Source organism: Camelina sativa, chromosome 12, assembly GCF_030686135.1.
Source record: "Camelina sativa cultivar CO46 ecotype springtype chromosome 12, ASM3068613v1".
In the NCBI taxonomy this organism is placed as follows: Eukaryota; Viridiplantae; Streptophyta; class Magnoliopsida; order Brassicales; family Brassicaceae; genus Camelina; species Camelina sativa.
Genome location: NC_141891.1, coordinates 10,768,651 through 10,782,847, shown reverse-complemented (window position 1 = coordinate 10,782,847; position 14,197 = coordinate 10,768,651). Strand labels below are relative to the sequence as shown.

The window sequence follows — 14,197 nt, the reverse complement described above, 5'->3', positions numbered from 1 at the left end:
AGAAACATTCTCACACAAAATGCTGACGTGTCGCACTCAGAGAGTTCCGAACACTATTTCCTTTATTTGTCATTAATTTTTAACAACATTTATATTTGTTTTCCAAAAATATAATTAACATCTAAATTTAAATTCTTTTTAACTTAATTATATAGTATCCTTTAATTACATTTTCATAAAATCTTTTAAATAAATTTTAAGAACTTTTTGTTCATATGATATGATAATATAATTAATATTATAATAATTCTCAGAGGTTAAAATTTTACTTATTAAACAGAAAATTTTATATATATTTTTAAATATATATATATACTACACAATCAAATTTTAGATTCCAATTACCGATAAATATTATAGATTTTGTAAATAAAAATTACATTAAAAACATTTAATAATTATTTTATACCGCACATAGTGCGGATTGTTACCTAGTGCAATATTACTCAAAAGTTATGTAAGAGAGTTAGAGAGGTATGGTTTTTTGGGTTTCCTCGAGTAAATAGAGTTACCCTACTTTCTTTTTATATGTTTTTGGTTGTTTGCGAGTAAATGATTTGATTCAGTTGTGCAAAATATCAACAATTGCGAGTAAATCATAGCATTTTATATTTAATAGCGGAGTTTAAATAATTTTGTTAAGAAGATTGAGTTGAAGGTACAAATTGATCAAAGCAAATAGAAAAATATATATCAAATTTGATTATAATAGCAGCCCTTGTTGCCTTAAACCATAAAATATATTCAAACTATTCTCTTTATTTTCTAACTCTTAATTTTTAATATGCTATTATAATCTAAAACGTGTACCAAATTCTTGGCATGACAACTAACTATAATAGACATGTCAAGAAAACATAATTTTGGAAAAGGTTTTCTTGTTTTATTGTCAATGGCCATAAGGCTTCATATATATACAAATATATTTCTTTAAATGGTAGATGTAAATGTTCCTAAATAGAATACAATCAAATCATATATTAAGTGATTAAGATTTTTCCTTGATTACCAAGTTAAGAGATATGATTTGATTACCAAATATTATCTTACAATATCCTAAAACCCTCCCTCAAGTTGGAGCATGCCGCTTGCAAACGTCCAACTTGAACTTGATCATGTCCTCATCTTCACATCTCGGTTTTGGTCGGTACTCATCACCCATTGAGTCATCTCGGTTTCGGTTTTTCTTGTCGTTGATGTCACAACACAAGAGTTGTGTGTGACACAAAGATTCCTTCAAATCCTTCAAGTCGTGTTCTTGTTTATCAGGTTTGTCGGATTCGTCGGGTTTGTCAGGTTTGTCGGATTCGTCGGGTTCGTCGGGTTCGTCGGGTTCTTCGGGTTCTTCGGGTTCGTCTGGTTCGTCGGGTTCGTCGGGTTTGTCGGGTTCTAACAGAACGTAAGATGGCAAAAACTTCTTCATGTTCATCTTCTTGCTTTCCACTGTCGCATCTTTTCATCATCGGATCTAGGCACCGTCTTCATCGTTGTCATTTTCATCACCGTCGTCGAAATCGTTATAATCGATCCACAAGGATCAACCTGGCTCTGATACCATGTCAAGAAAACATAATTTTGGAAAAGGTTTTCTTGTTTTATTATCAATGGCCATAAGGCTTCACATATATACAAAGATATTTCTTTAAATGGTAGATGTAAATCTTCCTGATGCGGACATCAGAACTAAACCAAACCGGGAGCATGGCGAACCAACCAGTCCACACACCAAACCGGTCCACGAAGAGCATCTTGGAGAATCTTTTCCCAAATGGAGTTCTGATCAAGCACAAAGAGAAGGGTTAATTATTCATCATCAAATTAACCCTAAGGAGTACAATGGTTCAAGAGGGATCAAGCATCAGCAAGTCAAATCACCTCATTGTTGGAATATGACTGTTGCACTCTTTTTCCCTTGTCTAGGGTTTTTCCCACTGGGTTTATCTAGAAAGGTTTTTAATGAGGCAACACCAAGTCATCAAGGAATCACTTACCATCCATCTGATTCAAAGATGGCACAAGAAGTCATAGCTGAAGTACTTGTTGAACTACTTGCTGGACATGCTGAACTACTTGCTGACAGACATGCTGAACTACTTCCTGATGGACTTGAACTACTCGCGGATGAAGCAGACATCGTTGCAAGTTATGAAGAGTTTCGGCCTTTTGACACTTGGACCAGTCCTAGAGGGAGCCCACACACCTATTTGATTCACCACAAGTCTCCAGCCCATGGAGAACAACCCAAGAGAAGACCCAAGTCCAAGCCACCCTTTGAATCATGTCCATTGATCTACTTGGAGCCAGATAAGGAAACTTTCATTTACATTCACTTGGACGTGTCCCAAAGCTACATATGGAAACTAGGAGAACCTCTAAAGCCACCAGAGAATATTTGGAGGATATTCACAAGCAATAATAGCCATTGGATTAGGCGGATTCAATCTTATTATTACTTGCCTTTTTCGGACCCGATTGTCATCAATGCACAACGACTACTTCCTAATCTAATCATGTGCATAGTCAAGTTTCCACAAGTGGCCAAGAAGTTTCCAAGACGTCACAACTTCCTCCCCAAGTTAACGAGATACAAGACACATCTTCTTACCTTATTTGGACCAATTCTACACTTAATGGTCCAACGATCATATGTTCAATAATTGTTGTGATTTCTTTCTTGTTTTAGAACTCTAGAACGTGTGTAATCAGCCTATATATGCTGATCGTTAGTCTCATTGTAAAACACCCTTGATCATTTTAAAGTAATAGAAACGTTTTCTTCTTTACAAAGTTTGAGTCTTTGTATTGCTTTGTTCTTTAGTTCTTTGTGAGTGATTCACTTAGTGCTTCAGAATCCTGCGGATTAAGTTTGTTGAGTGATTCAACATCCTTCATTCGTTCATTGATCGAGCGAGTCGATTATCCCACCGATTGAGCGAGTCAATCACCCATCTATCCATCGTACCACCCCTTGATTCACGAGAGAGTGCTTTAGAGCCAGCTCGTGAATTCCACCTTCCGCAAGATAAGCTTGGAATCTCTTGATCCTTGTGTGATCTTAAGTTGGAGTGATTCCAATCTTATATCATCTGGTATCAGAGCTTCAAAAGCTCCTATCCCCAAGGTTGTATCTTTTCAACCTATATCATTTTAATTTTTGTTATTTATTTATTTTAATAAAACCTAAAACCAAATAAAAATTTTGTTTCTTGCTTTTTGTTCTTGTTTATTTGCTTCAGTTTCATTAAACAAAAAAAAATTATTATTTGCTTTAGTTTATTATTTATTTTCGTATTTATTATTTAAAAAAAAAAAAATTTCGGTTTCTATTTTATATTTAATCTTTTTTTTCCCCTTATTTGTTTGATTTACTTTTGATACATCTTTCTTTTGCTTGTGCAAGAATCTTCTATCACGAAGACCAGAGCAAATATGAAGTCTATTGAATTTTATTCGGATGAAGAAATCCAGAGAGAAGAGCCCTATCAAGTCACGTCGGATGAGGAAGATAACTTTGACGCTATCTCTTGGCAACGAGATGATAGTTCAGTTTCTGATTCAAGTGATGAACCAGATCGTGAAGCACCAGACCCAGAACCACCCGACTTATACAACACCAATACAGGCTATTCTAAACCATGGATTAAATTTAAAGATGATTTTTGTAGACATGGTTCAAAATCTCCACTGACCAAAATTATGTCTTTTTCAGGAAATGATAATTACATTAGGAAGGGAGACAACATGGAGTATGATAGAGGAACAACAATGGGCTACCATTATCAATGTCTTAAAAAGAGAGAACAGAAGTCCAACCATCACATTTTTTCACACCAAGTGCCTACAACCTCACTTCAAGCAAAACCGAGAGACAAGTTATGTCGCACAAAGCCACAAGTGGTACAGGAAGTGACTCATGGAACATCAATTCGACCTAAACCACCTCCAAGTGGTAGACGTGATCCCCTATCGGAGAGAGACGCAAGGGCCACTAAGCTAAGAGGAGATGAGCTTAAACATGGCGTTAGCAGAGATCCATTGCTATACAATCCCAACTGAACCTACAAGACCAATTTCAGGTTATCTCTAGACAATGGTTATGAATATTTTGGACCTGAATGTTTTGAGTTTGCAGGATGTAAAAGAGATTATCTACAATGGGAACTCAACATGGATAAGTTTTTTAAATACTATTCCATTCCAAAAGAAGAGAGGCTTGAATACTGTCTTGAACAACTCATGGGAAACGCAAGGCTTTGGTGGAACCAAGAAGAAAAAGTTAGACGAAGGTTTAAGGAGCCAATACTCAAAACGTGGGGACAACTAAAGCTACTTATGAGAGAGAGGTATGCACCTCAAATTCTGTCCCAGCCTAGTCAACACACTTACTCTTCAAAGGAACCAAGCCAAGAGAAAACTACACACCGGCGTGATAGTTCCAATCAAAACCCGGATCAAAATTCCGCCAAGGTAAGTGGCAAGAATATTGAGCTTAATTTTTATCAACAACTTGACCATGTGATGCGCTTGCTTTCATCCAAAAGGTATGAGAAAGGTACAGGTGCAAAAGGAAAATCGGATCCCATACCTTCTCTAGAACCGGAAGACAAACCTAAGAAAGGTAAGTCCTCAAATTCTTCAAAGTCAAATGAATCAACATGTTATAGATGTCATAAGAGAGGTCATTTTGCTGCAACATGTCCTAAAAGACAAGTAGAAGAAGCCACATTGCTAGAGTTTAAACTGAATGTATCTAGCTCAAATGATTATTTATCAACATCAAGTTTAGAAATTCCCAATTCTAGATTAATGCGGTTGTCTTTGCCAAAGGTTATTGATGCAGGTCAATGTCTTAGCATGGATGACACATCTAAAGAGGTAGTCTACAAGGTAGCAACTTCAAAGGAAGTTGAGAATGACACAAGTTTTGAGGAACAACTTTTGGAAACAACATCTTCACAAGATTACCGAAATAAGGAGTATGAGCAAGCGAACCTTAAGGCACATGTGGAGATAAAACCAAGTTCAACACCATCTGATCTTGCTTCTAAGATCATCCCCATTAAGGCTAAGTTGATACCAAACAGTCTACATGGTATCCTAGTAAGTGAAACATATGATCTTGTTCGATATTAGAATAATTTGACAATTGATCGTAGCTTCAAACATCTTGTTTTAAATGATTCAACTTCAAGTATAATGCACTTGATTTTATCCTTAAGTGTCAAGCAAGATACAGGTACCACAAACGTGTATAGTGATGAGCGAGAGACCACATCCAACATGATCTTAAGTTTTGAGCAAACAGAGAAGCTAGAAAGGCGTGATAACATGGAATCAAATCCAGAGCTTAAGTTGAGCAAGCTAGCCACTAGAGAAGATGAAGTTGACACAAACAACATCTTGTTTCAAGAAGAACCACCAGATCAATCATTAAATCAACCAACCTTGTTGATTTTGAATGATACACTCATCGATGAACTATGTCAAGTAAGTAACCCATTATTTCAATTTACTTTTATTAATTTGAATGATGTGATTATAAACTTGTTAGGACTTAAAGAGTGTGAGAAAAACATAGGTTATTTAAATAAACCTATGGAACCAATTTCTTGTATAGTAATTGATACAATTTGCAATATACTTAGTGCTACACTTTGTAGAAAAGAAATGGTTCAAACCAAAAATATTTTACATGTTTATATTGATCCCATGACTGTAGTAATGCACTTGTTCTTCGCCAAAAGTGTCAACAACATTGCAGGTACAAAAGAGGATCATAAAGGCGATTCACCGGAGATAAAGAGACCCATGAATATTCTACATCAAAACCGGGGTAAACCAGCGCCATTGGTGGTCACACCACTCAATAAGGAGACTAGGAGTGTCCCGAAATCTTGCTTAATTAAAGAGGAGCCACCGGATCTCAAAGCTCAAGCGCAGATCCAAAGAGGAGCTAAGCACGCTACACAATCAACCATGATACCGGATCAAAACCGAGGCGTGATCCTATCTTTCCTGCTCAGAGGAGAGCAACTTGATGCACCACACATCACAAAACCAAAACCATACCGAGGTAAGACCCTAAACTCCCAAAATCGAATGAAAGCTAACTTGCTTTCTCTTGGTGCAGATTGTACAGTTTCGAGGGCGAAACTTTTTCAAGGGAGAGGGTATGATGCGGATATTAGAACTAAACCAAACCGGGAGCATGGCGAACCAACCAGTCCACACACCAAACCGGTCCACGAAGAGCATCTTGGAGAATCTTTTCCCAAATGGAGTTCTGATCAAGCACAAAGAGAAGGGTTAATTATTCATCATCAAATTAACCCTAAGGAGTACAATGGTTCAAGAGGGATCAAGCATCAGCAAGTCAAATCACCTCATTGTTGGAATATGACTGTTGCACTCTTTTTCCCTTGTCTAGGGTTTTTCCCACTAGGTTTACCTAGAAAGGTTTTTAATGAGGCAACACCAAGTCATCAAGGAATCACTTACCATCCATCTGATTCAAAGATGGCACAAGAAGTCATAGCTAAAATACTTGTTGAACTACTTGCTGGACCTGTTGAACTACTCGCTGACAGACATGCTGAATTACTTCCTGATGGACTTGAACTACTCGCGGATGAAGCAGACATCGTTGCAAGTTATGAAGAGTTTCGGCCTTTTGACACATGGACCAGTCCTAGAGGGAGCCCACACACCTATTTGATTCACCACAAGTCTCCAGCCCATGGAGAACAACCCAAGAGAAGACCCAAGTCCAAGCCACCCTTTGAATCATGTCCATTGATCTACTTGGAGCCAGATAAAGAAACTTTCATTTACATTCACTTGGACGTGTCCCAAAGCTACATATGGAAACTAGGAGAACCTCTAAAGCCACCAGAGAATATTTGGAGGATATTCACAAGCAATAATAGCCATTGGATCAGGCGGATTCAATCTTATTATTACTTGCCTTTTTCGGACCCGATTGTCATCAATGCACAACGACTACTTCCTAATCTAATCATGTGCATAGTCAAGTTTCCACAAGTGGCCAAGAAGTTTCCAAGACGTCACAACTTCCTCCCCAAATTAACGAGATCCAAAACACATCTTCTTACCTTATTTGGACCAATTCTACACTTAATGGTCCAACGATCATATGTTCAATAATTGTTGTGATTTCTTTCTTGTTTTAGAACTCTAGAACGTGTGTAATCAGCCTATATATGCTGATCGTTAGTCTCATTGTAAAACACCCTTGATCATTTTAAAGTAATAGAAACGTTTTCTTCTTTACAAAGTTTGAGTCTTTGTATTGCTTTGTTCTTTAGTTCTTTGTGAGTGATTCACTTAGTGCTTCAGAATCTTGCGGATTAAGTTTGTTGAGTGATTCAACATCCTTCATTCGTTCATTGATCGAGCGAGTTGATTATCCCACCGATTAAGCGAGTCAATCACCCATCTATCCATCGTACCACCCCTTGATTCACGAGAGAGTGCTTTAGAGCCAGCTCGTGAATTCCACCTTCCGCAAGATAAGCTTGGAATCTCTTGATCCTTGTGTGATCTTAAGTTGGAGTGATTTCAATCTTATATCACTTCCTAAATAGTATACAATCAAATCATATATTAAGTGATTAAGATTTCTCCTTGATTACCAAGCTAAGAAATATGATTTGATTACCAAATCATATCCTACAATATCCTAACAAGACATGAACATTTATATGTATTGTATTTTCTTATTCTCTCAAACAAATATGACTTAATCGCCAAAACTTATACCATACAACAATGCTACACAATAGAAAACATATGGTATATAAAAAAATTAAAATTAATATGATATCATTTTTTACAATAATTTCATAATCTTTTATTATTTACGAATAGAATTCATATGTATTTTTATATTTTTGTACAGAAATTCCAGTATCTTTCATTATTTTAGGGGATTAAATTACATGTATGTCATCTGTATCTATGTCTTATCGTTAGTTGTTGTATATCATTAGTCATATTCGGTTGAGGGAAGAATAATCATTATTTGGTTAAGGGAAGAATAAGTAAGATACAAATAATGCAATCGTTAAGCATGTGAACAATAAAGAACGTAACGATGAAAGGCTTGGTGTTAGACTGTTAGGTAATGCTCTCAACTACTATGTATATCTCTCCTTCAACCTAGTTCTATAAATACAATGCACTGAGATGAACAGAGATCAAACATCAAAACAAATTAAGAAGAAGAGAAAAACATAACGAGAGATGCATATCTTAAAGTTTATTGTAGCTTTCTGTCTCTCCCTCCTCCTCCTCCAATCTCTTAAAGGTTAGTTAGAATCAATATGTCCATTACTTATTATATATATATACTTATCTTATGTCATTTCCCAGTGCAAGGTATAGTCAGTGTCAGTGCCGGTCCGGTGAAATCCAAGGCCCAATACGAAAAAGAAAAAAAATTAAGGTTTTTTTAAAAAAATAATAATAAAAGCTGAAATATGTTTTGCTAACTATATTGGGGCTTTCACAAATTTTTATTTATTAACTCATTTGATTTTGAGATTTTTTTTTGCTAATTATGGACTTTTTTTGGCTAATTTTGAGGATTTTTTCTAATTTTAAAACCTACTGTATTTTATTAGTTATGGAATATTTTCAAATTATATGGCTTTTTAACTAATTCTTGGACTTTTTTGGAGCCTATTATTGGACATTTTTAAAAATTATGAGGCCTTTTTATTAGTTTTGGGAGGTTTGAAGTCTTATTAGTTTTTTTTTTTATAAAAAATTCTTGCAAAATGGGCTTCGAAATTTTGAGGCCCAATACGAATGTTTCATTCGAATGGGTGAAGGGCCGGGCCTGGTCAGAGTCGCTTTGACGATGGGGTCGAATATCTACTTTGGAGAGATAAAAGTTGGTACTCCAGGTCAGCGTTTCAAAGTGGTGTTTGATACTGGAAGTATCAATCTTTGGGTACCATCTGGGGACTGGAAAGCAATCCGTCACAACAATTATAATTCGAGCAAATCAAGTTCTTATAAACCAAATGGTAATTTTCAAATCTGCTTCATTAGTTTATTTATAAATATAACCATAGTGTAGAGTTTATGGTGTAGTTTTTTTTTTTCCACCGTTTTCAGCTTCGCATCTCATGATTACTTGTGTTGTATGAATAATTTGCAAAACCAATTTGTTAATTCTTTCAATACTTAGGAATGATATCCTTTCACAGAAAGTGTTGGATTTGATCTCAAGTTGGCGTTATGTATTTAATTGGTTTATTTAGTTAGGATTATGTTAAATTATATCTATGCCTGGCTAAATCAAAAAATTTCATGGCTTGTTATTAATTTTTATTATTTCTTAATTTTATTTGCTCGTTTTCTCTCTCCAATCGCTGAGATTGGTCCATCGATAAAACGTTAATTGACCTTCATATATTGATCTAAGATAATTAATATATAAAATACATTTGTGTACAACAGGAAAGAATGTAGCCATCGAATACGGTACAGGTTCTCTCAAAGGTGTTCTAAGCAGTGAGACTGTCAATGTTGGTGGAATTACGATAACCAATCAGTACTTTACAGAGGCTCTTGCTACCAAGGAGGCTGAGGATCCACTTCTGAAAGCGCCCTTTGATGGTATACTGGGACTTGGAAATCCTCAAGATTCTGCTACAAGAACTCTTTCTGTTTGGGAGTCGATGATAAGGCAAGGTAAGGTTAAGAAGAAAATATTCTCCATCTGGCTTGGAAGACCTTCTCTCTTTAGAGCAGGGAGGGGGGAGATAACGTTTGGAGGTATAAACTGATCCCGTTTCAAGGGACAACATACCTATATAACCGCGACTGGGAAGAAATACTTCTTCCAAATGAGCAACATATTAGTCGGTTCAAAAGACACCAATGTTTGCTCAAGGGGCTGCCAAGTTTTTGTTGACTCAGGGAATTCAAACATTCATGGTCCAGCGGTAAAAGAGAAAAGTCATTAGATTAATTCTTACATGATCAGTACTTATTAACTTTTGTTTATGTTATTGTCATTTATAGGCTATGATCAAGGACATCAATGATAGTATCAAACTATCACCAGATTGCTCAAATTATAAGAAGCTGCCTGATGTAACCTTAACAATTGCTGGAAGGAGTTTCTCAGTCAGTCGTCGTGATGTAAGTTGATTTGACGTTTTCTTTCCTCCGTTTAGTAATTTAATTTTATTCTTACTTTTTTTTTTTTTTCTATTTTGCAGTATATATACAAGGTGAACAAAAATGAGTGCTTAAGTAGATTCGTGGAGACAAAAGATGAATACTGGTAAGTTTTTCATATGTAATAATCTTGTTACACATTTTTCTTCGTTTTAAAAAGAATTATTTTTGACTGTTTGAGGCCTTTTGGTTGTAGGACTGCCGTTCACACGGTGTATGACTACGAGTTGGAACCAACGGTGAAAATTGGCTTCGCTAAGTCAGTTTAGATTCTCACTAAAACTAATGAATATTTATGACACATATCGATGATCATGTGAAGAAGATCGATAGTGTAATGGAAATAATAAATTTCATCATCAAAGCACATTGATCTTTAAATTCTAATAGTTTGCTAATAATATTTCAATGAATTATACTATTATCAATCCTGAATACAACGAAATATCGTCTATTAGTCAACTTTATGAGAAGAATTTTGTTTTTTGTTTAAAAAGGGTTCAGTGAGAACAGATATCTACATGGCGACTTTAGTTTAGGAATTTGACAAACCAAAAATTTTGAAATTATTCTAAGGAACATACAATCTTGATTGAGTAGTACAACTAATTGATTCTTTAATTTCACAAAATCCCATTCCATCTGTTGTTAATTGGTCTATAAATTTTTTTTTTTTTTTGGGTCAAAATGATTTCTTTAGAATTGAAAATGTTTAATTTTAATTAAAGAGCCCTATAGTAATTACAACTCAAGCAACATATGTAGTAAAATATAAACTTGAAGAATTAGGTGGAGAAATCCGAGAGATATCCGATTTAGGGGTGTCAATCGGGCTGGCCCAGCCCGGCCCGGTCTGAAACCCGTAAAGTCTGCATATGTTTGAGTCCGGTACGGCCCGGCCCGAAATATTTTCGAGCCTATATTTCAAAGCCCGAGCCCGGTCCTAACAGGGCTATAGGGCTTTTCGGGCTTTTTCGGGCTTATCTTACTGATAAAAAATTCAAACTTATAAGCCTTAAAAAATAGTGTTTGAAGGTGCACTATAAAAAAATCAATCAAAAAATTAATAACTCATCTATATTCATTACAACCAACTTAATTTAAAACAAAAAGTTTAAGACTAAACAAAATTTCGATACTTTAACCAAATAAATTAATATATAATTCATATAAAATATCATGGATAAATTTTTTTAAAGTATTAAGTATGGTTATTAAGTAAATATAAAAACTAGGATTAGAGTTTAAAACTTTAATTACAATAAATTATTAATCAAATATTGCAATCAAACAAAAATGTTAACAAAAAAGTATCAATATATTTGTTAAAGGGCTTTTCGGGCTGGGCCGAGCCCGATCGGGCTAAGCCCGAAAAACCCTATAGTCCACGGGCTTTGGCCCTAATTGACATGCCTAATCCAATTTAAGCCTATTGAAAAAAGCCACAAAAGAGTGGGATCTGGGATGTCAACGTGAAATATAAGACACGTTGACACTGACCTAATAATAAATATAGGACACCTAATGGTCTATATTGGCGCGCAAGAAAAGCTCTGAAGGAAACAGTAGGTTTCATTGTTCGATCGGATTTTTCTTAGTTTGATGATGAAAACGCAATGTTATTGCCCCACAATTTTGTTATTTAAAACATACTATAGTATATGTTCCATGATCCACCGTTTGAAAATAACCAATCAAGTGACACAAATGTGGAACTGATGTTTTTATTGCCTTCAAGAAAATAGACTGATTCTAAGGAGGCAACAAGTGAACCATAATTTGGAAGTTGTTTTAACGGTGGGATCAAAAATCGTCAATGACTAACTGGGTCGTTTGGTTAGAAATGTTCTTATGTTTTAATCCTCTTTTATTAGTTTTGACTTTTTGTTAGCTTAAAAACCTATCAGAATTGAGTTTTGGTCATACAAAGCTCTAAACTCAAAAGAGACAAGAATCTCACACCTATTTATTTGGCAAAGTGAGGTTTGTATATACGGTTCATATTTAGACATACAGTATAACAAATCTATGATTCAAAATTAGATGTATTACAGAGATATTTAAAAATTGGCCCACATTTTTATTTTCAAAATTATACAATTCCTATATGCATATATCTAACTAGAAATAGGCTCACGCAAGATATATTTAATTTTATTTTTATTAATTATGATATACCTTAAATTTACAAATATATTTTTGAATTTGATTTTTTTAATATGATTTTTTAAAAAAAATGTTTAATGTGTGTTCCTTTATATATGGTTCTTAATGTTTAGACGCAAAATAAAATAAACAAAACATATCGGAAATTTTTTGGACTGAAGTAATTAAGTCCCTCAAAGTTTTGTTGTTTTGGATTTATTGTTTTGTGATAAATTGTTAGGTTCTTAGAGCATACCTAGCTCTCGCTAGAGAAACGTGGTCGAGCAGGCATGACAAACAAGTTCATTCACGTCAACAAACATCCTAGACAATTAATCTCTTAAGCTAGGAACGTAAGTCTCTGGCGCTAGTTGGTCAGACATTTTATCGAACACCTTTTGGGTGTGGAAATGTCTCGAACCTAGTTCCAATTGATCGGAGAGAAACTAGTAATTCTAACTCTAGTCCAGAAGGGAATCATACAAATCAAGCTCAAACACCCTACATCCTAAGATCCTCCCCCTAATCTATCCTATCCTCAAGAACTAACGCACTACTCAGATCCGGAAATCATCATCAACAATACAAACTCAGAAAACATTGAAACAAGCATTCTTAGATAGGTAAAAATGAGATAAACAAGTTTGTAGAAGAAATCAAATGCAAATACTCAATGTATCAAAAGATATCTGAATACAAAGTCTGGGAACGGTTCTTGGTGGCTAGGGAAACCTTACAAAAATAAAAACGAGATAAAAAAACTAAGATGATGTCGTAAAGACTTAACAAAACGTATTTATAGTAAAGACATAAAATCCCTAAAACTTAAAACGACAAGATCAAGCGTCGGTTTGGGAATCTCCTGAAGCGTGTAGGATGGAACGTCTCCCTGACATGTGCGAACGAGTAATGGCTCGAGTGAGTGATGGCGTTGGCTCGAGTGGAGTGATGGCGTTGGCTCGACACGACAGCGCAACTCGAACGACACGAAAGCGCAACTCGAACGGCACGACAGCGCGACTCGAACAGAACGACAGCGCGACTCGATCTGGATGTATACGCCTCCACTAAAACGATGATACTTTTTGAACCACACCTCCGATTGGCTTGAAATAAACGGCATTGGAAAGATGACTCAATTCTCTACAACTTTGATGAAGACGTTGAAAGCTGAATCCCACGACAGCGCGACTCGAACGGCACGACTCGAACGGCAACTCGATCGGCATGACAGCGCGACTCGATCGGCATGACAGCACGACTCGAGCGGATGTGTGATGACGGAATGATAGCGCGACTCGAGACAGCCTGGCTCCAAAGTCTCCTAAATACCTGAAATACTCCAAAATGCACGAGGTATGCGAAGATAATGCAAGAACTACCTAAATATGAAAAGTGTACAAAAGAGAGTAGAAATTCATGCAAAACAATTAGTTATCCTAACTAAATGCGTGACAAAAACATGCTTAGCAGAGACAAAATATTGACATATCAACTCCCCCAAACTTATTCTTTGCTTGCCCTCAAGCAAACGATCAAGAACAAGGTATGGAGAAGAGGTGTGAAGATGGGGTCTCGGAACCTAAAACATGCTGAATAGAGTAGTTAGAATCAAGGTTCTTGTTTTTAGTTCTATGATGCGTGGTAAAGGAATTTCATTCGTTTGATCTACACATGCAATCCTATCAATCATCCCCTTTAACATTTATTAACAAAGAACCATGAATCAAGCTATGCAGTGTCATTGAACTCATTTGGCTAGGGTGAAAGGTTAGAGACAAATGTGGTCTCTTTCTCAAGTGGTTCCATCGATACATAACAAGGTTCTCTCATGAAAAGA

The 14,197-nt window shown here is 35.7% G+C and overlaps 2 protein-coding genes across 3 annotated transcripts; both read left to right on the top strand.

Moving 5' to 3' along the window:
- The first annotated feature begins 4,854 nt into the window (after positions 1-4,854).
- LOC104733404 (uncharacterized) lies at positions 4,855-7,164 on the top strand. The gene is made up of 4 exons (XM_087476841.1): positions 4,855-5,092; positions 5,366-5,487; positions 5,911-6,073; positions 6,164-7,164. The coding sequence occupies exons 1-4, from the start codon at positions 4,855-4,857 to the stop codon at positions 7,162-7,164; spliced, it is 1,524 nt and encodes a 507-aa protein (XP_087332967.1).
- Positions 7,165-8,724: 1,560 nt separating this feature from the next.
- Positions 8,725-10,633, top strand: LOC104731310 (uncharacterized). 2 transcript variants are annotated; one of them, XR_015573809.1, is made up of 5 exons: positions 8,725-9,050; positions 9,487-9,974; positions 10,054-10,173; positions 10,254-10,318; positions 10,409-10,633. XR_015573809.1 is itself a non-coding variant. In XM_010450643.2 (5 exons), exons 2-5 carry the CDS (start codon positions 9,876-9,878, stop codon positions 10,479-10,481), a joined length of 357 nt encoding a protein of 118 aa, XP_010448945.1. In that variant the 5' UTR covers positions 8,915-9,050; positions 9,487-9,875; the 3' UTR covers positions 10,482-10,633. The 2 variants fall into 2 exon arrangements, 1 of the variants encoding a protein (XP_010448945.1); XM_010450643.2 differs by having other exon boundaries at positions 8,915-9,050.
- The last annotated feature ends 3,564 nt before the right edge of the window (positions 10,634-14,197 follow it).

Excerpts from the sequence above, each read along its gene's own strand:
- LOC104733404 (XM_087476841.1), top strand. The coding sequence starts at position 4,855 with ATGGATGACACATCTAAAGAGGTAGTCTACAAGGTAGCAACTTCAAAG. Across the intron at positions 5,093-5,365 it reads GATACCAAACAGTCTACATG|CCACTAGAGAAGATGAAGTT; the intron begins GTATCCTAGTAA and ends TGAGCAAGCTAG. Across the intron at positions 6,074-6,163 it reads AAAACCAAAACCATACCGAG|GGAGAGGGTATGATGCGGAT; the intron begins GTAAGACCCTAA and ends AACTTTTTCAAG.
- LOC104731310 (XM_010450643.2), top strand. The coding sequence starts at position 9,876 with ATGAGCAACATATTAGTCGGTTCAAAAGACACCAATGTTTGCTCAAGG. Across the intron at positions 9,975-10,053 it reads CAAACATTCATGGTCCAGCG|GCTATGATCAAGGACATCAA; the intron begins GTAAAAGAGAAA and ends TGTCATTTATAG. Across the intron at positions 10,319-10,408 it reads GAGACAAAAGATGAATACTG|GACTGCCGTTCACACGGTGT; the intron begins GTAAGTTTTTCA and ends TTTTGGTTGTAG.